The sequence below is a fragment of the Gracilinanus agilis genome, chromosome 3 (genome assembly GCF_016433145.1).
Source record: "Gracilinanus agilis isolate LMUSP501 chromosome 3, AgileGrace, whole genome shotgun sequence".
Taxonomy (NCBI): Eukaryota; Metazoa; Chordata; class Mammalia; order Didelphimorphia; family Didelphidae; genus Gracilinanus; species Gracilinanus agilis.
The window spans coordinates 672,460,848-672,486,545 of NC_058132.1; the positions used below are offsets into that span (position 1 = coordinate 672,460,848).

Sequence of the window (25,698 nt, forward strand, 5' to 3'; positions counted from 1 at the left end):
GCTGGGATTTTCTAGATGTTGAGACTCATTATCAATAAAGGCCACCACCACCCCCAGGTCGCCCAAGCCTCATTGCCTCCTTCCTTTCTTAAAAAAAAAAAAAAATTGTTACAAAGAACCTCAGGGGGAAGAAAAAAGGACAAGCTAGTAAGTTTGACTCGAAGTTATTTTATCTATAACCTTGTACAAAAAATAATCAGGGTCTGAATTATGAAATAGAAATCAGGAATAAGGCCTCCTTGTTCTTCTGGATGGACCCTCCCTAGCCATTCAGATGGGAATTAGCAAAGGAATCAGCATAGCTTGCAAGGGATTTTGCAGTAAAGAGTCCACAACTCCCAGATACTTCACTGAAGTCCCAGGGTTAGTCATTTTATATTGGACTTTTCCCATTTTCAAAGTAAAAGGGAAGCCAAGTGACTCCCTCTCACCTTTAGACCAGCTGTCCTTAAACTAGGGTCTGCGACCTGATTTTATTTATTTTTTAAACCCTTAACTTCTGTGTATTGGCTCCTAGGTGGAAGAGTGGTAAGGGTGGGCCATGGGGGTCAAGTGACTTGCCCAGGGTCACACAGCTGGGAAGTGTCTGAGGCCGGCTTTGAACCTAGGACCTCCCTCCCGTATCTAGGCCTGGCTCTCAATCCACTGAGCTATCCAGCTGCCACTGATTTTATTTTTTGACAACAGCATTTCAATATAATCAGTTTCCTTAGTAATCCTATATGTTTTATTTTAAGCACTTAAAAACATTATTCTAAAAAGAAGCCTATGCTCCGCCCAGGCTGCTAGCACAGCACAGGGCCTGGCAGTAGTAGGTGGGTAACAAATGCTGATTGACTGATTGATTGATTGATTGATTGATTAAAGGGGCCCATGACACAAAAGAGGTTAAGAATCCCTGGACTAGATTAAAATACAAAGTCTTCCAAGTGACTTTTGATTTCCTTTGGAATGTGGCTTCAGCTTCTTTTTCTTCCATTTAAATTTTATTTTAAATTTGCTCACATGTAACATAAGGTGGTTTGATTAAACAACCTCTACAGTTCCTTCCAGCTCTGATATGGTAGAGAATGGTATATTTCTATGGTAAGGAAAGAAACAACCTTTTGGGCATCCCTTGACTTCTCTTTGGGCCTTTGTTTCCTCCTGTAAGCTGGTTGGGGGCAGGGTTGGAGGGAATGAACTCCAAGATCCCCTCTAGCCCTAAAACGCCCATTTATCCTGTGGCTAAATACTTACTCAATGGAGACGATGACAGCATTCAGTTCTTCTGCCATTGCTGAACAGAGTTCATCATAATAGCTAATTCCTGGAGAAGACAGAAAGAGCGATGAGAGATTGACCACATTTTAAGTCATCGACTGCTCTTCAATCATAATAATTAAGAGCACCCGGGTGGCTCAGTGGCTAGAAAGTCAAGCCTAGAGTCTAGAAGTCCTGGGTTTAAATTTGGCCTCAGACACTTCCGAGCTGTGTGACCAGGCAGGACTTAATCCCAACTGCCTGGCCCTTGCCACTCTTCTGTCTTGGAACCAATCCTTAATATCGATTCTAAGAAGGTAAGGGTTTAAAAGAATATGGGATCAAACCCGGCCTCAGCCACTTCCCAGCTGTGTGACCCTGGGCAAGTCACTTGACCCCCATTGCCCATCCTTACCACTCTTCCACCTATGAGACAATACACTGAAGTACAAGGGTTTAAAAAAAAAAAGAATATGGGATATCATTTTTTCCTCCCCACAATCCTAAGAGCTAGTTGCTATTTTATTCTCAATTTATAGATATGAAAGGCAGCTAAGTGGTGTGGTGGATAAACTGATGGCCCTGGAATCAGAAGACCTGAGTTCAAATCTGACCTCAGACACTTACTAGCTGTGTGATCCTGGGCCAAGTCACTTACCTTTTTGCCTCAGTTTTCTCATTCATAAAATGAGCTGGAGAAGGAAAAGGCAAAGCGCTCAAGTACCTGCCAAGAAAACTCCAAATGGAGTCATGATGAGTTGGTCATGACTGAATAGCAACACATGATGAAACTGAGGCAGATGAGATTAAGTGATTTGGCTAGTGTCACAGAGCTAGCACGCATCTAAGGCAGTGGTTCCCAAACTTTTTTGGCCTGCCGCTCCTTTTCCAGAAAAAATATTACTTAGTCCCCTGGAAATTAATTTTTTTTTAAATTTTAATAGTAATTAATAGGAAAGATAAATGCATCTGTGGCCATCACCACCCCCCTGGATCGCTGCAGCACCCACCAGGGGGCGGTGGTGCCCACTTTGGGAATCACTGATCTAAAGTCTTCCCAAATCCTGGTCCAACTCTTTGTACCTAGTTATTTGGACTGTCTTCCCCATGGAAGCCTGAGGTCCCGGAGGTCAAGGACCGCTTTACCTTTTCTTTGTATCCCCACAGCTTAGCATATTGCTTGGAACATAATAAGCATTTAATAAATGTTTGTTGGCTAACTTGTCAATTGATTAAAATATCTGAACTGAATGCAATCGTTCCAATCCAAAGCTCAGTTATTCTTTTAGTAGAAATAGAATAATACGGTGGGAGGAAGCCAAGTGTTTCTTCTACGAGGCTGGGAAGGACGATGGCTGCAGAGGCTGCATTCAACCCTGCCCCTCTCCCAGCTCTACCCTTCATGTCACTTTTTTGTTGGAGGTTTTGGATACACTATCTGCCTTTGGGTTCCATCTCCCACATCACTGGACTTTCTGACTAGCCACCTTTGCCCAGGCCATCCACCATGCCTGGAATGCAGCAATCTTTTTCGTCATGATTGCTCTCATGCGTATGGCACCCACTGCGTGTCAGGCACTGTGCTAAGTGCTTTCCAATTATTGTCCCATTTGATGCCCGCTAACTCTCTCTCCCTTTAGGAAGCAGCTCAGGCACCACCTTTTGCAAGAAGCCTTGCTTGAGTCCTCCCCTTCCACCCTATCTTATATTGAACTATTTTGTACAGACTGCTATTGATTCATTTATGCTATATTCATTCATCATTGTTAGTCGGTCATTTCAGTCATGTCTGACTCTTAGTGACCTCATTTGGAGTTTTCTTGGCAAAGATACTGGAGTGGTTGGCCATATCCTTCTCCAGCTTATTTGCCAGATGAGGAACTGAGGCAAACAGAGTTAAGTGACTTGCCCAGGGTCACACCAGGTCAGGCTGTCCAGCAGCCCTTCTCTACTTCCAAGGCTACCGGGCTCAGGATGAGGCTGTGCAGAAGGGACTATAGAAAGGATATAGATTTCAAGTTGGAAGGGGCCTTGGAAGTCAACCAATCCAATCCCTTCTTTAAAGACCAAAAGGGGAGAAAGGCATGAATCCTGAGCTGAGGCCTTGGAGTTCAATCCCCTCATTTTGCAGAGGAGAAAAACTGAGACCCAGAGAGTCAGGTGACTTACCCAAGGTCACACAGATTAATTAGTTGCAGAGCCAAGATCCAAACCCCCATGAGTCCAAATCTAAGAGTCTTTCCCCTGAATCATGATGCTCTCAAAGTTTAGGGTAGTTTGTTTTGTTGGGTTTTTTTAAGGGGGTGAAGGAAACATTTGGTGAGAAGTATAATGGTAAAGATGGTTATCAAATGACTGGTTTATTATGATTTGTTTTATTTTGGGGAACATGTTTTTTAGATATTATCAATGGGTTCACAATTACAGTGCTCAAAGCATGGGAAATACCTTGACATAGCCTACAGTGTCTAGTTTTATAAAACAGAAACAAAAAAGCTCAAACCAACAAAATGCCAAACTCCACCCAGACCAACTCCACCCAAAGCCACTAGAGGTTTTCCAAAACATACTTGCACTTGCCAGGGCCCATCCTCCTCCATGGATGTAAAGCACACCACTCTTCAATGGCTCTTTAGTCTTTGGGAAACCTTCAAAAACTCTAACTTCGACACCGTCAAAATTGGTATCGGTAATCTGAACATTTGTAGATGACCACGCGCTTTTCCTGCCGAAAGAAACGATGATGAAATTCAGGGCGAGGAGATGATGGGTGAGGCCCACATACTGGATCAGATGACTCTGAAAGGCAAGGCAGAAAATTCAAGAAAAGTGCTTGTGCCGATCCAATGTAATGGACTTCTTTACTAGTAGCAAAGCAATGATCCAGGACAATACCGAGAGGCTTGTGAGAAACACGCTCTCCACACCCAGAGAAAGAACTGTGGGAGCAGAAACGCAGAAGAAAAACATGATTGATCACGTGGTTCGATGGGGATATGATTAGGGTTTTGGTATTAAAAAGACCACTCTACTGCAAATATGAATAACACAGAAATAGGTTTTGAACAATGATATATGGATAACCCAGTGGAACTGCTTGTCAACTCCGGGAGAGGGAGGAAAGAGGGGTGGGAAAAATCATGAATCATGTAACTATGGAAAAATATTTCAAATTAATTAATGAATTGCTTTTTTTTTTTTAAGCCCTTAACTTCTGTGTATTGGCTCCTTGGTGGAAGAGTGATAAGGGTGGGCAATGGGGGTCAAGTGACTTGCCCAGGGCCACACAGCTGGGAAGTGACTGAGGCCAGATTTGAACCCAGGACCTCCCGTCTCTAGGCCTGGCTCTCAATCCACTGAGCTACCCAGCTGCCCCCTATTTATTGCTTTTTAAAAGTGCTTGTGCCTATTTCATCCAAAGCTCGCCAACACCTGGGCTTACTAAAGCCATATATTCTAAGTGAGTGCCTATGGGGAAATGGGGCTGAGTCTGACGCATGGGAAGGAACAGCAACAGCTAACATTTATATAGTGTCTTAAGGATTACACAGACTTTACATATGTCATTTCAGATGATTGTCACATTAACCCTGTGAAGGAGATGCCAGGATTATCCCCATTTTACAGGGGAGGATACTAAGGCTGAGGACAGTTAAGTGACTTACTTGCCTATGATCACACAACTAAATAAGAGTATGAAGCAGGACTTAAATTCAGTTCTTCCGGACTCTAAATGTAACCCACTTTCTTTAAGCTGGCAGTATCTGCAAGGCTTCTATGTATATGTAAATCACAAATACACACACCCTTGCAATATCTGATGCCCAGATTCCATTAGCCTAAGGTAGAGATAATAACTTCCATTTGTGTGTGGCATGTTTTCATCCATTATCTCATCTGAGGCTCACAACAACCCTCTGGGATAGGAGCTATTATTATCTTCCTTTTAGGAAGAAACCCGTGAGATTCAGAGAAGTTAATTGGCTTTTCCAGAACCACACAGGTAGTACGTATCTGAAGCAGGATTCAAACTTGGGTCTTCCTAACTCCAAAGTCCAATGGTCTATCCACAAGACCCACACTGCCCAATATGACACATATCCACCAACTGAAGCACCAAAAGTAGACAAAAAAATATTTCGACATTATTTATTAACATTACAGCAGAATGTTAATCAATTGTTGTTTAGTCGTTTCAGTCACAGCTAGTTCTTCATGACCCCATTTGGAGTCTTCTTGGCAAAAACACTGGAATGGTTCATCATTTCCTTATCCCATTCACTTTACAGATGAGGAAATTGAGGCAAATAAGGTAAAGTGACTTGCCCAGAGTCACACAGCTAGTATATATCTGATGTTAAGTATAAATGTTAATCATTACTTAATTATATGATGTCAAATTTTTGTCTTTCACAAGAATGCTATTCTCGTAAACAAAAACTTAGTAGACAAACATTTATTGATTTGCCTAGTACGCTGGGCACTACATATACTTGGAATAACAAAGATTTTTTAAAATTACAAATCATTGCCCTTAAAGATGTTATAGTTGAATAAAAGGGTGGAAATGGGGGGCATATCCGAATAAATATGATAAACTGTCAGTCAAATGAAAGGCAAAAGCCAGTCCTTGCCCTTAAGGAGCTTACAATCTAGTGGGGGAAAACAACAAGCAAACATGTACAGACACGCTATATACACAATAAACAGGAATTAACAGAGGGAAGGCACTGGAATTAAGAGGGATTGGAGAAGACTTCCTATAGAAGGAGGGATACAAGGTAAAATGATGATGGTAAAGGAGTCCTAAGTGACAAGTGCTAGATGAATTAGGGGGTAAAAAGGTCACTTTAACTTTAAGAGATCAAAGAGGGCTTCTCATCAAAAGTTTGAAGGAAGGAATCAATTTCAGAAAGAGATGGGGGGGGGGGGGGTGAGGGAGGGGCAACTGGGTAGCTCAGTGGATAGAGAGCCAGGCCTACAGATGGGAAGTCTTAGGTTTAAATCTGGCCTCACACACTTCCCAGCTGTGTGACCCTGGGCAAGTCACTTGATCCCCATTGCCCACCCTCACCGCTCTTCTGCCTTGGAGCCAATACACAGTATTGACTCTAAGCCTGAAGGTGAAGGTTATTTTAAAAAAAAAGAAAAGAAAAGAAAAAAGAAAGAGATGAGGAAGGAGTATGTTGTCAAGACTGGAGGCTAATCAAAGCAAAGTTACTCAGGCAAGAAGTAGGAAGGACAAGAATGACGGATAGAGAATAAGCTAGCTTGGTCAGGATGTAGAATATACAAATGGAGAAGAAAGAAATAAAGCTGCCACATTAAGGAGAGTCAAGGACACTGAAGACAGGAGATTTAAAAGGCAAAAGGGAACTACTGACATTTTTTGTTAAACTCTTACTTTCTATCTTAGTAATAATTCTAAGAAAGGCAAGCATCAGGCAAACAAAGTTAAGGGACTTGACCAGGGTCACGTAGCTAAGAAGTATCTGAGGATAGATTTGAACCCAAGCCCTCCTGACTCCAGGTCTGGTGCTCTATCCACTGAGCCATTCAAATGCCCAACTCTGACAATTTTTAAGTCAGGGAAACAATATAGAAACTGCCATTAAAGTTCTCTTTCCCGAGAGTCCTACTTTGACCCAAGCTGGAGGCAATAAGTCCCGTTTTCAAAACAGAAGTTGCCCAGACACACCTATCAAATTTTTTTTGTCGGTGCACTGGATAGAATACAAGGCCTGGAGTCAGGAAAACTCTTCTTCCTGAGTACAAATCTGGCCTCAGACACTTACTAGCTGTATAAACCTGTGCAAGTCGCCTAAACCTATTTGAGTCAGTTTCCACTATAAAAAAAAGTCTTCCATCTATAAAAACAATCTGGAGAAGGAAATGGCAAACCACTCCAGAATCTTTGCCAAGAAAATCTCAAAAGAAAACAACTGAACAACAACAAACAAAAAATCAAACAAGATACAAAAAATATATAATGTAAGAAATTGACTCACAAAGGGATTGTGGATGGGGGAATCCAGCAATTGTATGTTGCAGAAGAAGCTCCAGAAAAGAATGAGAAAACTTTGGTTATAGTGGGAATTCTGGTGGAAGAAATGGTTACCATGATATAAGCAGAGGCAGTTATAGAGGTAGAGATGGTAGACCTAATAGATTTATTGGAGAAGGTGGTGAAGAGGTTACTATGGTTTTATTAGGCAAAAATGTGGAAACCAAGAAGACAGATATGAAAATTTTGGAGGATGTGATGGCTAGAAAGGAGGAGGATATTTGGAAACTATGGTGGCCCTGGGAATTAGCAATTTGGAGATTATAATGGGTAGCATCAATCAAATTACAGCAGACAGTACACATCATTATGGTTATGGCTCTGGTGATAAAAGTGGTGGCTATTAATACTACTACTAGTATTCTAAATCCTACTTAAATTCTAAATACTATGACTAGTATTCTAAATCCCAAAGAGATCAAAGGTAAAAGAAAAAGACCTATTGGTGCAAAAATATTTATAGCAGCTCTTTTTGTGGCAACAAAGAATTGGAAGTTGAAGGGATGACCATCAACTGGGGAATGGCTAAACAAGTTGTGGTATATGGTTGTGATGGAATACTACTGCATCATAAGAAATGATGAACAGGATGATTTCAGAAAAACTTGGAATGACTTGTATGAACTGATGCAAAGTAAAGTGAGCAGAACCATGAGAACAGTGTATAGTGTGAAAGAAATATTGTATGATGATCAACTGTGAAGAACTAAAATATTACCAGCAATGCAAGGATCCAAGACAGGCCTAAAATTCACCAGAAAAGGGTTCCAGTTCCTTGAAGAAGAGAGAGTGAGGAGTCATTAGGAAAGTTACTAGTTACTTTGAGACACTCATTCTACTGCATTAGAACTGTAAAAATCTACCATAGAATCACCTGCCAGCACCAGGATGGGGAAGAGAAGGAAAGGAGGGAGATAACTTTGATCATATAACTTAGGGAAATGTGTGTGGAAATTTATTACATGTAATTGGCAAAAATAAATAACTATGTATATTTTTTAAGGTGAAAATTTTTTAAAATCTATCATAAAGTTGTACTGTTAGGTGGCTCAGTAGATTGAGAGCCATGCCTAGAGATGGGAGGTCCTGGGTTCAAATGTGGCCTCAAATACTTCCTAGTTCTGTGACTCTGAGCAAGTCACTTAACCCCATTATCTGTCCTAGAACCAATATACAGCATTGATTTTTTTTCTTTGTTTTTTCTTTTTTCTTTTCTTTTCTTTATTTATTTTTTATTTTATTTTTTAACCCTTACCTTCTGCAGAAGGTTTCCAAGGCAGAAGAGTGGTAAGGGCTAGGCAATGGGGGTTAAGTGACTTGCCCAGAGTCACACAGCTAGGAGATTTGGTTTTGAAGGTCTGTCAATGAACATTTCATATGCTGGAACAGACAGAATGGATACAGAACTCACTTTGATGTCAGAAAGACCTGCGTTCCAGACCCATTTCTGATACACAGTAGAGCTGGGAGACCCTGGGCAAAGGGTCCATTCACAGCAATTCATGAAGATCCTAAGTTGGAGAAGAGCTGATCTTTAGTGACAGAAAGATTTCCCCCTACAAAATCTCCTTATAACACTGTTATGGGTTTAGTTAAAAAAAAAATTCATAAGTTGAAAATCCAAACTTAAAAAAGAAAGCCAGAGCTACTTTGGATAATATTTGCAAGGCAATTATTGAAATAGGAGGGAGTCTATGTGGCATATACGAATACATCTATGGTTTCTGAGTCCTAGATATGGAGGCAGGGAGGCCTCAGAATGAGTCTTGTCCCAGCCACCAGCTGTGTGACCCTGGGTAGATTATCAGTTTCCTTATTTAATCCCTCAGGTCCCTTTCCCACTTTAAACCTTTTGGCCTTTCCCTCATGTCCTTAATGAAGGGCAGAGAACTGTGTGGTTTGTTTGCATGGATATCCCCAGCACTTAACACCATGTCTGGCATATAAAATATTTAGTAAGGCCTTACTTACTATCTATCACCCCATATTCAGTAGATTGAGGCTAAATTTAACACTCTGAAGAGGCTTACTTAATTATTGACTAAAATTGCTGATGGGAGATGGGTAATTTCCAATTCTGGTTTTGTAATCAGTACCCTGGGGGATCTCCAGTGAGCCAACGGTGCACCAACTTCCATTGAAGCAAAGCCTTTAGTTCCCTTTATGAAGTGACTAGCTTGATGACTTTTTCTCTAAAAATGCAATGTCTAGAACTCTCAGGGAAGAAAGGATGTATTTTTTTTAAAAATCAAAGGATTATGAATTGAAACTCTACAGTAGTTTCTAGTCATTGATCTAAAATGTTGTTTCAGGAAGAAACATGTCTATGAACCCTTCTCAATTAAAAAAATAAAAGTCCATAAGAAAAGCACTAGCATGGATGAGGGAAGGGGAGAGAGGAGAGAAAGAGGAAAGAGGAGGTAGAAATAATAAAAGAAGATCTGAGAGGAAGATCCAATGCCCCTCTCTTCTCTCTGTGTCTCAGGTTGAGATCAGGTAGTTCATTCCACTTACAAAATGAGTGTCAAACAAGAAAAAAAAAAAAAAGACTCTGACCAAATGAACCAGGGAACAAAGGCATATGTCTCTAGGATGCATTCCAATCTCCCCAGGAGGAGGGGAAGTAAGTTCAATGAAGAAGCCTATCCTATATATTCCTATAATCAATCGTCTTCTTACCTATGGGGGCTCCATACATCCAAGAATTCGATCTGATAGGAGTGGACTGGGAGTGACTGATGGGGAAGAAGAGTTTGGAGGGGTACCCTGGAAGAGATAAATCCTGCACTAAATGTTCCCAAAACTAAAAATAAAACTACTCCCTCTTAGGACAAGATGACCATGAGACAGTAAACATCTGGATGAGTTCATACTTAAGAGAAAGTGGAGATCTTCCTTCAAATCCTGCTCTTCATTTACCCATTTACCAGATATTGATGGAATCCATGCTGTACAGAGAGAGCTCTGCATTGGGGAAGACAAGGCTTGGATAGGATTGATGTCCTCAGTAATTCCCAAATCTGGTTTTGGAATCAATATCCCTAGAATATCTCCAGTGAACCACAAGCTTCCAAAACCCTCAGAAGAAAAAGCTTTAGTTCTCTTTATGAAGCAACTGTTTATTTTTTTTTAAAACCTTTACTTTCCATCTTAGAATCAATACAAAATATTGGTTCCAAAGCAGGAGAACAGTAAAAGCTAGGCAATGAGGGTAAAGTGACTTGTCCAGGGTTACACAACTAGGAAATGTTCAAAGCCAGGACCTCTCATCTCTGATAAAATGAGCCACCTTGCTGCCCCTTGTTTGTCTGTTTTTAATGCAACATCCAACAATTACAGGGGAAAGGAGCATGTCCTCACTGTGCATGGCATAATAATTAGATACAAATAATGTGAATTATTTTAAAGTGCCCTTGGACAAGTGACCCAGCATCTTGATGCTTACAGATATGCATGGCATATCAAGATTAAAAGTTTCAGGGAAGGTGCTGGTCTGCATTGATAGAGGATGTTTCCTCATCTGAGAGTTCCCAACAATGGAATCACAGGCCCTTATACTGTATATTCTGTACTCATGTAGCCTTATGTACATTTAGAGAGGTACAGAATCATGGGATTTCAGAATTGAATGGGACCTTAAAGGCCATCTATTCTAACCCCCAAAGTGAGGTCGAGGCAGGGTAAATGTCCAGCGTCATGGAGAGAGTAAATGGCAGGTAAATTTTGAACCTGGGGTCCCCAGACCCCAAATCCAGAAGCTTTTCTCATAATATTGCATCGTGGCTCAATGGCTGCAAAGCTTATTTCCATTACTAAAATACTATGACAAAAATTCTAAACTAGTTACTAATTGGCAGAATTTCAGATAGTATAACACAGGTCTTTTAGAGTAACAGAAAATTCCTAAAGCCCTAAATCTAAGCATCACTATTTATGGTTTGGTTTTCCCCCCTCAGAAGTGCCAAGAGAGAAAGGGAAGTCTTATATGAGCCCAACTTCCTGTCCAGAGGGGCAGAGGCAAGATGGTGGCTTAGTAGCAGCAAAAGCTGAAATGGCTCTGAGAATCCTCCCAAACCAACTTCCTGTCCAGTTCCTGAGAGCAAGACTATCCCTGTTCAATCAGTGTTTCTCACTGAAACCTCCTTTTCTTGTCCTGAGCCTTTTGAGCCCCACACTGACCCTTCCCTATCTCTGCAGGCATGGCCCCAACCCTAACCTTACCTCTTTATTTCTGCCCACTGAGGCTAAGAGATCTTGGTCACCAGAATCTACCTCACCAGACTCCCTACTCCCCAGAGCAACGGTCGGCAACCTTTTTGGCCATGAGAGCCATAAATGCCTGCGGAAGGAGGAGGATGGAGGCGGAAGGCACTAGAATATGGGGGACGGGGAGGGCTGAAGGGCCCCCCTGGGGCACATCCTGGGGCTCTGCCCGGACTGGCAGGTCGGGAGGTGGAACCAGATATGGCTCGAGAGCCATACGCTACCCACCCCTGCCCCAGAGGGAAGCATCAAAACCTGGAAAAGCCTTTTGCAATCCATAGTCCAAGGAGGATCCCACCTGAGCTGACACCCTTCTCCTCCCGCCCACCCACCTCAGGCTCCTAAGTGGCCTGAGTTCAAATGAAGTCTATCTTTATAATATGTTTCTCATGGTCATCTGATACACATACACACTGCAAGAGTGAAAATTATGGGACTGGCCATAAATTAATAATTTTATTAATCAAAAATGAAAGGGGGAAAAGATGGAAAAAATAGGTGAGAGATATAAAAGATACTTTCCTTATTGCTCCATTTAGCTTGCTATCCTACGGCCACACTGTGTTAGTGGAAATTTGGGATCCTTGGTCTTAATATCAAAATCCATGATACAAACTTCCCGTGGACGCTTAGGGGACTTGATACCTACATTTCCCATGATTCCTCTTGCGTAGGAAGTGTGATTACGTAGACAGAGGTATAAGACTCCTGACATGATTGGGAGACGCTCTTTCCTACGAAGCAGCCAGGTGAGCAGAAGGGAATGGCGGGCGATTTGAATTAGATCTTTGCAGGCGCGTGGCCTTCTTAATTACCAATATGCCTTTAAATAAACTATTGATACTTTTAAATATATCCATCGATATCAATATTATTCATAACAATGCTCACAAGGAAGTCCAGTCAACAACAAACACAGAAGGGAAGAGAGCCAAATCCCCTCTTCCCTCTGTTTATCAAACCTTTTCTCCACCCATTAACTCTCACACTTCCCATCTCGGGAGCCAGCTATGGCTTTCTATTTTGCCTGGGCTGCCCAGGGGGGCAGATCAGGGGGCAGTGCAGGGGGTATCCCCCTGCCCCCATCTCGTGATCTCCTGAGACTTGATTGCTGCCTTTTCCCAAATGCCATTCTATCCCCATGACTCAACTCACCAGATGATTTCATTGCACAATCTCTGCTTCCAAGTCAAGTTCACTCAGGCTCATGCCAGTATTCCTACTGGGAAGGAGAAAGGGTACATTTCCTTCTCACAACACAAAGGCACACATGAATGCATGCAAATACACATATATGTATATTTGCCTATAGAGTGATATGCATGTGCATGTGTGCTCACATATATACATGATATGTGATGTGATATAATATACAAGAAAATAATATATTATCACATACATGATAACATACCAGACAGCATAATTAATATAATATGACATGATAAATATGGCATTATATGATGTGATATGGTATAATATAACATAACATAACCTTATAATATGATATGATATGATATGATATAGAAAACACTAGGTACCAGCCCAAAAGGTACTCAAATAAAAGGCACATTTATTTTCCTTACCAACTTAAAACAAGGGAGACAAAACCTTTGGTTACTACAAATTCCTTTGTAAATCATTGTACATAAAAGAGATTCCCTGTTTCCCACATAATTCTCCCTCTTCTCTCATTCCATTCTACCACGTATATGAAAATACTCATTTTCTTTGATATGAGTCAGAATTTTAAAAATGAAAATGAAATTAAGATGAAACTAATGATTTTTAAAATAGAAATAAAAGACCAATATGGTACCTTGGTCTGGTGAGGGTAATTCTCAGAAGTTGCTTTTCATTTCCATTAGTCAAGGGCATTGCTCGCATCAGCTGGTTTCCAAGAAGCCCCGTCCACCAGAGCCCAAATAAATGTAAACCTCATTCAGGGGACTGTCCATCGGTAACATTTATTCCCCTGATTCTAACAAGTCCTAAGAAGAGTTTCCTATAACTTGCTCTACAGAACTCATTACTTGAATCAGGTCAGACCCAAGACTTAAAGTAAAAAAAGAGAACCAGGAGTCCCTCACTTCAGGTAGTTTTTGTTTCTTTCCCTTCCCCACTAGAGAACCTCATAAAATTAGGGAAGGGAGTGTGATTTGGGATCAACAGTGAATTCTATTTTTTTTTGCAGTTCTACAAGGTAGGAATCATAATACTGTTGAGTTAGAACTGGACACAACTTCCTGGCCAAGACCCTCATTTTACAAAGGAAAAACAGTCAGAGAGGGTATGGGGAAATAACTTGTCAAAAGTCACCCAGGGAAGAAGAAAAACAACTGCTTGAACGCATGGGTTGAGGCGGACATGATTGGGGATGTAGACTCGAAACTACCACACCAATGCAACTAACAACAATTTGGAAATAGGTCTTGATCAATGACACATGTTAAAACCAGTGGAAATGCGCGTCGGCCGTGGTGGGGGAGGGGGGAGGAGAGGTCAGGGGGTGAAGGGGAAAGTAAGACCATGAATTATGCAACCATGTTAACTTTTCAAAAAAATAAATATTAATAAATGTTGAAAAAAATAAATAAACTAGAATATCCTTTCAAAAAAAAGTCACCCAGGGAGTAACCCATAAACAAACAAACAAACAAATAAATAAATGGAAACTTGACCTCTGATCCACCTTTCCAGACTAGTGGCATTGCCCTCCACAAACACTGTGGTCTAGCCAGGCTGAATTTTTTTTTGGCTGCCTGCCTTTTCCTATGAAGCATTCCATCACTCGTATTTTTTAAAATTAAGTTTTTTTTTAATGCTATTTAAAAAACTAAAACTAAATGCTATTTTTAAAACTAAAAACTAAAAACAATGCTATTTTTAAAACTAAAAATTAGTTTTTTTTAAATATCAGTTTTTTCTCATCACAATTTCCCCCAGTCATTCTCTCCCTCCTCCTCCCCTTCCCAGAGGATGATCCCATATTACAGATATTTTTTTAAAGGGGGAGGAAGGGAAATCAGCATTTTGTAATTCAAAAAATTCTGGTTCAATGTTCCACTCTTGGAGTTGCAAAAATTGTGGTGGAGTCTTTTCACTCCTCTCCTTTCAAGCTATGCTTGTTCATCAGGATTTTTCAATGTTTGCTTTTGATTGGGGATGACTATTCTTTCTGTTTACATTGCTGGTAGTCATACTACATATTATTTTCTTGGCTCTGCTTACGTTAATCTCTATGGGTTCATGTAGATCATTCCAAGACTCTCTGTATTCATTTCTTCTTAAAAAACAGGAACATTTTTCATTTCATTCATGTACAACAATGTGTTCACCAGCTGGAATCCCCTCCCCCCCCCTCCATCTAGAATGCACTCACTTCATCATCTCCATCTCTCAGAATCCCTAGTTTCCTTCAAGGCTTAACATCCCTGATGTCCCCATCTGCTAATTCCCTCCTTCCAAAATCATCTTGTATCTATTCAGTATAGTCCTACATAGGGACACATATCTGATTGTTATTCGCAAAAAAGACAGAATCCATGATTCTAACCAGATCCCAGGTGTAATCTGTTCACCACTGACCCTAAATTGCAAAACCTCAGAGTGAAACAGGACCTCAAAGACCAGCTGGTCTCATCCTACAGGAATGTCCTTGACAAGATAAACTTAACAAGTGTTGATCCAGGCTTTGCATGAAAACTTCTCATGAGGGAGAGCTCAGTACTATTTCCCAAAGTGGCACATTCCCCCTGGGAACAACAGCATCTATTTGTTAGAAAGATTTTCCCTTCATACTTAACCCTTTCTGCCTTTCTAGCCTTCTTACATCTTCCAGTGATGGTGAACATTTTAGAGACTGCGTGCCATGTCTTGCCCATTCCTCCCGTTCTGGCTCGCCATCTTACCCCAGACAGGGGAGGGAGAAAGGGAAGGAGCTCTTTGATTGGGCTACTGGGCAGAGGGGCTGGGAAGTGCAGTGGAGAGGGAGAAGGGAGCAGCTCCTCAGAGTTCCTTTGCCTTTTTAGGCAAACTAACTGACAGGCAGTGCATACTCACAAAGAGGTCTCTGTGTGCCATCTTTGGATCGCTATCATGGCCTTACACCCTTCAACATAGTGACTGTGGCTCCTTTGCTATTCCTTTTACAAAACACCACACACTCCTAACAACAGACATTCTCTTTGGCTCTCTCCAATGACTGGCATTCTTTCCCTTCTTGCCACCACATCATAACTTCCTCTTTTTTTTTTTTTTTTTGGTTTAGTTGTTTTCTTCTTATTTAGGGTTTTTTGGGCAAAGATACTGAGGTAGTTTGCCATTTTCTTCTCTAGCTTATTTTACAGATGAAAAAACTGAGGTCAACAGGATTAAGTGACTTTCCCAGGGTTACACTGGTAGTAAGAGTCTAAAGCTGTACTTGAATTTGTGAAGATGAGTCTTCCTGATTTCAGACCTGGCACTCTATTAACTATGCCACTTAACTGCCCTCATAGTCTCCTTCAATTTCTACAATTCTCAATTAAAATCTAGCCTTCTGCAAAAAGCCTTTCCTGGCCCTCCTTAATATTAGTGCTTTCCTCCTATTGATCATCTCTAACTTATCCTATATATATCTTGTTTACACAGTTATTTGCATGTTATCTCTCCATTAGACTATGAGCTCTTTGAGGTCAGGGATACTTTTGGCCTTTCCTTTTATTCCCAGAGTTTGGCACGGTGCCTGGCACATAGTAGGTGCTTAATAAACACTTGTTGATTTGACTTGACTGTCCTAAAGCTATAATATGTCCCCTATGCAAATCCTGACCATCTCATAATTCTCCACTCTGTTGCCAAGCTTAACATAGCTCATCACTCCTTTACATCCAGCTTAGTGAATTTACATTTGTAATCCTTAGGTTCTTCTACAGCAGCGATGGTGAATCTATGACACAGGAGCACTCTCTAGGGGCACTCGGCCTCCCTCCTCCCCACCAGAGTTCATTACTAGAAAGGCAGAGGACCTGGGGCAAAGATGCTCCCCTCCCCCTCTCCATTGTGCCTGAGGACATTTTTTCACATCACCAGTCCCTCTGCCCAGCAGTCAAATAGGAGTGTTTCCTCCCTCCTCTGTGTGAGGTAAGGGTGGGGACAGGGTGCACTCAACATTCGATGGAGGGAGGTGCAGGGTATGGCATTTCATGGGTGGGATGGGGGCAAGACCCAGTACTCCATCTCTAAAAGGTTTGTCATCACTGTTCTATAGGGATTCACTCTTGGGGATGAAAAAAAAAATCCTATCATCCTCCCTTCCCTGGTTTTATACTCTACATACCCAGAAAAGAAGCTTTGTAGTGCTTAGCTGCATTCCCAAAGGAGAACCCTACTCTGCTGTTGACCAGAAGTGATATGATGGCTTCTAAGGTCCCTTCCAGCTCTCAATCCCAACATTCTGTGATTCTATGTAGGTGCCATCACTTGACTTCCCCTTGGGAGGGACCTTAGACTTGACTGAGCCCACGCCCATCCTTTTACAGATGAGGAAAAGAAACTCAGAGAAATTCAGTGACTTGCCCAGTGTCCCACAGCTAGTCTGGCCTGACTGACAGAGTCCTCTAAGTAAATGCAGTTTTTTGAATTCTAGTCAGTATTTTAGTGAATTTAGCTTTATGAATTCTAGTCAGAGGTGATAAAGAATTATTAAACTCAAAAAGCAAAACTCCTCCCAATTTCAGCAAGTAGAAAGGGAGGGTGTGCCTTTCCCTGCCCTTTATTTGACTTCTGAAATGCATTATGCAAGACTGCTTCTAAATCAGCAATAAATCTAGCACATTTGAACACTGCCTTTTCTAAATATTATTGCAATGACAAGTCATATAGGCAATATGGCCATATTTCAATTCTCCAACACCTCGGTTTATGATTTCATCACTGTGGGATAGCCTGAAGATCCCAATCCATCTACAACTCATACCGTCTTGTAGACTTGCCAAGGTTTAAAAAAAAAAAAAAGTATCGTTCCCTTTAACGTGATGATGAAGCTTTCTATGCCTAGGCTGGTCCTCAAGACAGCAGACACAACCCATTGAACCTTCTTTCATTGTGGCATTCCAAGTTGGCTGGACCTGCCTGGGCTTAAATACCATTGGCATAACCTTCAACATCCCAAAGTCCTCACATCATACTGTGATAGAACAGTGAGGGACGGCTTCACCTGCCCCAGAGGATAGAACGCTCAACCATATGAAGATCATGAAGATCTAAGTTTAAATCCTGCCTTAGAAGTTTCCTGGCTTTGTGATTCTAGGCAAGTCACTTAACTTCTCTCAACCTCAGTTTCTTCATCTGTAAAATAGGCATAATAATAGCAGCTACTCCCCAGCGTTGTGAAGATGAAATGAGATAAAGTCTATAAAGGATGTTAAAAACCTTAAAAGCACTATCTACATATACATGTTGATTGTTTTCATTTTTATTACTCAGGGAAGGAACTATCTGAAATATAGACTCTAATACTCCATCAGATCCATAACTTCCCCAATATAAAAAGTCCCTTCAATGACGTAGATTGTTATCCATTCATGCATGCCCATTCTGTTGATTCTTATCCAGGTCTTCCTAGAAATCCCCTAGAGAATTGTAGATTATCCTTCACTTTCAGGGTTGGGGAGGGGAATCATTCCATAGGTGTGTATGGACTCCTCCATGACTGAAATGGCAAATTCATCAAACCAATCGATTCACAAGCATTAATTAAACACTTTCTCTATGCTCAGTATAGTGTTATGCACTCCGAATACAAGTCCAAAATGAAATCTGGCTATCCCTTTTACATCTTGACTTTCTCCATCAAGGTTTCAATATATCAAGGGTAGGCATAAAAAATTAAATGGGAATGGAGCGGGGAGGAGTTTCAAGGAAGCGAGGGCCAGCAGACAACACAGAAAATGCACAATATATATGCACAGCATTGGAGAGTATCAACATATTTTCTCTTTTTTTTTTCTTTCAGAAAACCTTACCTTCCGTCTTGGAGTCAAAACTGTGTATTGGCTCCAAGGCAGAAGAGTATTAATGGCTAGGCAATGGGGGTCAAGTGACTTGCCCAGGGTCACACAGCTAGGAAATGTCTGAGGCCAGATTTGAATCTAGGACCTCCAGTCTCTAGGCCTGACTCTCAATACACTGAGCTATCCAGCTGCCCCTATTTTCTCTTTTAATACCATAAATATACACAACTTCTTTTTTAAAGTTAAAATAAGTTTTTTTAAAAAAGTTAAAATTAATAAAAAGTTAAAGCTAGCAAAATTGAAAGAACTCAAAAGCCAACAGATAACACACAAAGCCTACAAATGTTAACGCTGACCTACATATAACCCTTATTTATATATAACATTTATTTGGCTCCTAAGTGTCAGACACTTGAGGCATAAAGCCAGAAGTGAAATAAGTCTCTGCCCTGAAGGAATTTACCATCTATCAAGACAAACCACAATAGTGAGGACTCCTGAATGAATTTCCCTTTCCAAAATCATCTTCTAAAACTGGGCAACCAGGATCACAGATCACAGGATGTGAAGATTTCAAACCTGGGAGGCACCTTAAGAGTCAGCAAGTCCAACAGCCCTATTTACAGGTAAACAAACTGAGGAAGAGAGCATTGTAAGTGATTTGCCCAGGATCTCGTAAATGTAGGCAGGCTTTCCTGATTCCAAGGCCAGCTCTCAATCCTCTATGCCATGCTGCTAAATTTACAGGAATCTGAAAGACCTGCCATACTGGTATTGAAGCTACCATACACTCCTCTCTTTTTGTTTTTACAGGCAAAATAAAGGAGTGTGGGAAATACGCCCAAAGAGAAAGAAAAGGGGGAATCGCTGCTTTCATTGCACAGCATAAACAAAGCTCCCTTGGTCTCCAGATCTGGGACACAATGGTGGGAGTGGTTGGCAGGCAAAGCCTGGGCCCAGAAAGATCCCCGCTACCAGAATGCAGATGCTTTCATTTCAGTTCCTGTGCATCTGCTCACTCAACATTCAAAACCTCAAGTAACTTCTTGGAATGTGACCTTATTAGCTTGTCAGAAACTTCATGCCCATCGCTTAATGCCTTTTGCACTTTAATTATTCATCCATGAGTCCTTCCCACTTCAGACTCTAAGCTAAAGAAGGGCCCTGGAACATGCTTTTATTTTTGTGTGTTCTCCAGTATGCAATAGTGTCGAGTCCATGGTACCTGCTTTATAAATGTGTGTTTGCATGATGGCAAGAAAAACACTTAGAAGCAAAGCCAGCCTGGATGTCAGTGCTGGCTACCTGAAAATATGCAGGCAGATCATGTAACTTTGGAAAACTTCGGCGGAAATTTGTTGTTAAAATAAAATAAAGATAAAACATTAAAAAAATAAAATATGCAGGCAGGAGTAGCTGGGTGGCACAGTGGATAGAGTGCTAGGCCTGGAGGAAGAACTTTCTAAATTCAAATCAAGGCTTAGACAATAACTATGTGACCCTGGATCACTTCACACTTGCCCCAGTTTCCTTAACTGAAAAAAAATGAGGATAATAATAGCATCTACTTCCTAGGACTGCTGGGAGTCTCAAATGAGATCTTTGTAAAGGGCTTGGCCTAGAGCTGTCAATAAATGCTTGTTATCTCCCTTCTTCCCTTCCTTTCTTCTTTCCCTCATCTAGTCAACATTCTTCCCATTCCATTGTGTAGATGAGAAAACTGAGGCCCACAGAGGTGACATGGCTTATTCAGTATCAACAGCAAGTTAGAGGCAAAACTGAGATGTGAATGCAAGTCTTCTGACTCTAAAGGCAGTACAATGTCATTGTTTAGATATGGTCTCACGCGTCCTCATATACTGGCTGGATCCTTTCCTCTTTCAAGATACAACCTTTTCATATCACCCAGAAAGAAACTATTGTTGTTGCTTAGTCTTGTCCTACTCTTCATGACCCTGTGGACCATGCTGGCTGTCCTTGGGGTTTTCTTTGCAGAGATAGTGGAGAGGTGTGACATTTCCAGGCAAACAGAGGTCAAGTGACTTGCCCAGGATAATAAAGCTAATGAGTATCAGACTGGATTTGGACAGATCTTCCCAACTTCAGGCCCAGGGCTCTACCCACTGAGCTATTTAGCTGTTCTCTCCAAAAGAAAATACATGACCCAAAACACCCATTACTATTTATTCCACACTCTGAATGGATCTGTGATCAACAAGTCATCTAGGGTGTCCATCCAATGTGCTGAAGGCCTCCTCACTTTTTCCTGACATTATAAGGAGACCCCCGTGGGTGAATGGTGGACACCTTGCCCTAGCTAGCCACATGACTAGCCCATCTTCTCTTCCTATCTAATGACATCTAGTACTCCTATACTTGTTCAAAGTTCATCATTGTGATGGGAGGAATTTTACCAAGGAATTTGCCTTCAGGAAACTGCAAAGCACCTTTCCGGATACTAGAAACAAAGCATCATCCTTTAATATCATTATTCTATCACTTACTACCTATGTAACTCCAAGCAGACCTGTTTACTTCTCAGTTATCTACAAATTAGAGGGTGGTTCCCAAACTTTTTTGGCCTACCGCCCCCTTTCCAGAAAAAATATTCCTTAGCCCCCTGGAAATTAATTTTTTAAATTTTAATAGCAATTAATAGGAAAGCTAAATGCGCCTGTGGCCATCACCACCTTCCTGGATCACTGCAGCACCCACCAGGGGGCGGTGGCGCCCACTTTGGGAATCACTGGACTAGATGATGACTGAAGTCCCTGCCAGCTATAAATCCAATGAATTTTATCCTTACCCTACTAGTTTTTCCCAAACCTGGTTAAACACACACACACTGAAACATGTCACCTACCCCAAGAATCATCTAGCCTCCCTATGATTAATCATTAATTTCAAGCTAGGACAATAGGCTAAGGTAGCCATCAGCCCCACCCAAAAGAACAAGTCTCATTCTTGTCCCACCCCAACCTGTAGCCCCAGTTCAAGGAAAGCAAACCTGCTCTTTCTAATTCTTCCCCAAGCTTGCACTTTGACCTTGGGCATCCATTCTTAAATCTCTTTAGGAAAAAAATATCCACAGCCTCTGGCAGCCCCTTCCCAACTTTGCCATCCCTCACCAAAAGGAAGTGCCTGGGGGGCAGCTGGGTAGCTCAGTGGATTGAGAGTCAGGCCTAGAGACAGGAGGTCCTAGGTTCAAATCTGACCTCAGCCACTTCTCAGCTGTGTGACCCTGGGCAAGTCACTTGACCTCCATTGCCCACCCTTACCACTCTTCTGCCTTGGAGTCAAGATGGAAGGTAAAGGTTTAAAAAAAAAAAAAAAAAAAGGAAGTGCCTGGACTTATCTTCTCAGGGATTTTCCTCTATGCAACTCTTCCTAAGGCTATATATATAGTGCAAAGAAAATCCTGATTTGCACAAGGGATCTTCCTTCTTGGGAGTTCCCAATACCAATAAAACTACAGCTCAGATCCAAAATAAAGGTATAAAAAAGGGAGGGAAAAGGGAAGAGGAGGAAGAAAAGTGAGAAGAATTAGGGTGTGTTAGGTGCAGAAGGGAAGAAAAGAGGTTGTGGGGCCATTGAACTGAGCCAAGATAATCTTATGGAAGGCTGGAGGGGAGAAGTCAGGATAGAGGTCCAGGATCAGTAAGCTAGTGCTAGAAAGGATTGCACAGCCCATCTAGTCGAACTGCTTTGGTTTGTCTTAATTTTTAACATGTTATAACAAATTTCCACACAAGTTTTCCTAAGTAATATGGTTGAACTTGTCTCCCTTCCCTTTCCTCCCCCTTCCCCATCTGGGTGCTGGTAGGGATGTAGATCTGGATGATGCATGTATTACCATGTAAAACATTTCCACATTGTTTATTTTTGTGAGTAATCCTATAAAACCCAAACCCCAAAACATAAAGCCAAATACACAACTGAAAGATCGTATGCTTTCATCTCCATTCTGACTCCAACAGTTCTTTCTTTGGAGGTTGATAACATTCTTGTGTCATAAATCCCTCAGAATTGTCCTGGATCATTGTATTGCCATAACTGCTTTATTTTAAAGATGAAGAAACTGAGGCCAGACAAAGTAGAGGGACTTGCTCAAGCGCATAGTGGGATTTAAACCTTGGGCTCTAGAAGCAACCCTCTTTCTCCTAATGCTGCCTCCCTTAATATGATCATATGTAGTCTTTTTATTTTTTTTTTTAACCCTTAACTTCTGTGTATTGGCTCCTAGGTGGAAGAGTGGTAAGGGTGGGCAATGGGGGTCAAGTGACTTGCCCAGGGTCACACAGCTGGGAAGTGGCTGAGGCCAGATTTGAACCTAGGACCTCCCATCTCTAGGCCTGACTCTCAATCCACTGAGCTACCCAGCTGCCCCCATATGTAGTCTTAAGATCGATCCACTTCCACAAATCAGCCTTCAAAGGGACAGTTCTAAAACTTTTTTGCCCACTGGCCCCACATAACCTCTTAAGTTAGGACAACCTTTCCTTGAATGTCTAGGCAGTCCCGATTTTGGGAGCTTTCCAATTCAGTTCACTCAAGGGCATAGTTCTCAAGTACTTCCTTTTCCTTTTTTTCCATTTCAACATTTTCCCAGGGCAAACAGTGACCTTCAGATTTACCCCCAATTTGCTCATTCATTCTTTGGTTTCTCCAGGAGGGCAGCCATTTCGAGGGGCAACCTTCCCACCAGCTGGGGTTAACAAAAGCCCTGAGGCAGACATATCTGGAAGCAGTCCCAAGTCCCCTCATTCAAGCAAAGAAAAGTGATTGCCCTTTCTTCCCCTCCTACTCCCCACACACTCCTTCAGAGGTGGCCTTTTGGCACCTCCTCTGGCCTTTCTAGGGCTTTGATGTTGTAGGGGCTGGGAAGAGGGAGAATAACAAAGCAAAAAAGATCAGATTCTTCCCGGGGACTCCAGCCCTTTCTTTCACCAGCCTCTCTTGGCCCCAGGGCGATTTAGAGAGCCATCAGTTCCAGCTTTCCAAGGCTAGGCAGCTTTAAAAAACAAACAACCAACAAAAAACTCCAGACCAATTATGCTTAAAATACATTCTCAGGCAGCAATCATAATGCTGGTCAGTTAGGAGCTGTTCGGTTATTGTAACTTTAGTTCACAGCTTGCAATATGACACCCTCACTTTGAAGGGCTTTAAGTAGACAACATCTATTAAGTTCTTAACAATGTTTCAGCTACTGGACTAAGCCAGGGGTAGGGGGGTGGGGGAGTGGCTGGGGTTCACCGGAAGGCAAAAAGGTAACAGGAGAGTATATTCTAATGCTAGAGACAACATCCCAACAGCTGAGTACACACAAGATAGATAGAAAGTAATCCGAAAGGGAAAGCTCCAAGAGGTGGGTGTGAGGCACTGAGAATGATTATTAAGATTATCAAGTACACAAAGGGGAATTAAGTATAAAAAGATGGAAAGTGACCAGGTCAAGAAGAGCTTTAAAAAGCAAATAGTATTTTATATTTGATCTTGGAGGTAGTGGGGAGCCATTGGAGTTTAAGGAATCTGTGGAAAGGGGCAGTAATATGGTATGATCAGACTTTGGGGAAATCACTGGATGGATTGTGGAGGAGAGAGAGAGGATGTAGGGAGAGCAACTAGAAGGCCACCACAGGCAATCTAAACAAATGGAGAAATAATAATTGTCTGGGGATAGGCCAAGCCAATATAATAAAATGACAATTCTACCTAAATGAATTTATTTATTCAGGGCCATACCAATCAATCTACCAAAAATCATTTTATAGAGCAACTTAAAAATTCATTTAAAATCATTTAAAATTTGGGAGCCTTCCAATTCGCTACAACTCAAGGGCATAGTTTCAAGTACTTCCTTTTCCTTTTTTCTATTTCAGCATCTTCCCAGGACAAACAGAGACCTTCAGATTTACCCCCAATTTGTTCATTCATTCTTTTGGTTTAATAAATAATTTTTAAATAATTTTAAAATTCACCAAGAAGGACAAAAGGTCCAGAATATCAAGGGAATCAATGATTTTTTTTTTTAATGTGAAGGAAGATAGACTAGCAATAATCATCAAAATTATCTGGTACTGGCTAAGAAATAAAAAGGTAAGGAACAGTGAGGTGGCTCAGTGGATAGATAGATAGTCAGGCCTGGTAATGGAAGGTCCTGGGTTCAAATTTGACCTCAGACACTTCCTACCTATGTGACCATGGACAAGTCACTGAACCCCAATTGCTTCTACCTTGTAGAACTTCTGTGTTAAAATTAGTATCCAAAAAAAAAAAAAAAGTGTGGCCATCACCGTGCCGCTAAATCGCTGCAGCACCCACCAGGGGGTGGTAGTACCCACTTTGGGAATCACTGCTTTAAACCATATTGTCTCTGTTTCACTATATGTTGGTCACCATCATCCTTTCTGTCTCATATTCATAACCTTAGGATTATCTCTGACTCTTCCCTCCTAGGGAAAACTGAATAAATTTAGAGCATTTTGGGGCAAGTTAGAGTGTTTTTGAGCAAGTTAGTGGCTCAGTGGATAGAACACCAAGAATGGAATCAGGAAAACCTGGCCTCAGACACTAGCTATGCGACCCTGGGAAAATCACTTACCCCTGTTTGCCTCAGTTTTTTCATCTGTAAAATGAGTTGGAGAAGGATATGGCAAACTACTTTGTTTTTTCTTCTAAGAAAACACCAAAAAGGTGTATAATTAGAAAAAAATCTTGAACCCTTAGACTCCATCTCCTAGAATTCATTCCTCTTCCCCAAACTCCTTTTCCCTTTTCATTTACCTAGTCTTTATGTTATTGTTTATATAGTTCTGTAATGCTTCCCTCGTGTTCTCTTTTTTCCCATGACTACTTGGTTAGCACCTTTTTTAATCTAGCTTTTTTTACTTTAGTTATTATTAATAAACTTAATAAAATATAAAAAAAATTAGTATCAATTCTAAGACAAAAGGTAAGGTATAATCATTTTTTAGCTTACTTTTTGGAGCTTATTTCTTATTAGGTACTTACACTCTCTCTTTCAACAACCCAACTGGTCTACTAATTACTCCCTACACACAATATCCTATATCTCTTACTTCCAACTCCTTTGCAAAAAAAAAAAAAAAAAAAAAAAAAAAAAAAAAAAAAAAA

The 25,698-nt window shown here is 41.2% G+C and overlaps 1 protein-coding gene across 1 annotated transcript in view; it reads right to left on the reverse strand.

Moving 5' to 3' along the window:
* Positions 1–808: 808 nt before the first annotated feature.
* The window catches only part of NCEH1 (neutral cholesterol ester hydrolase 1), an 83,161-nt gene continuing 58,271 nt past the window's right edge, over positions 809–25,698 (reverse strand). Inside the window, exons 4-5 of the mRNA XM_044669556.1 lie at positions 3,813–4,041; positions 809–1,309 (exon numbers count right to left, since the gene is read on the reverse strand). Of these exons, the coding sequence (XP_044525491.1) occupies positions 1,236–1,309; positions 3,813–4,041 (303 nt within the window). The 3' untranslated portion in view covers positions 809–1,235. The remainder of the gene's footprint in view (positions 1,310–3,812; positions 4,042–25,698) is intronic.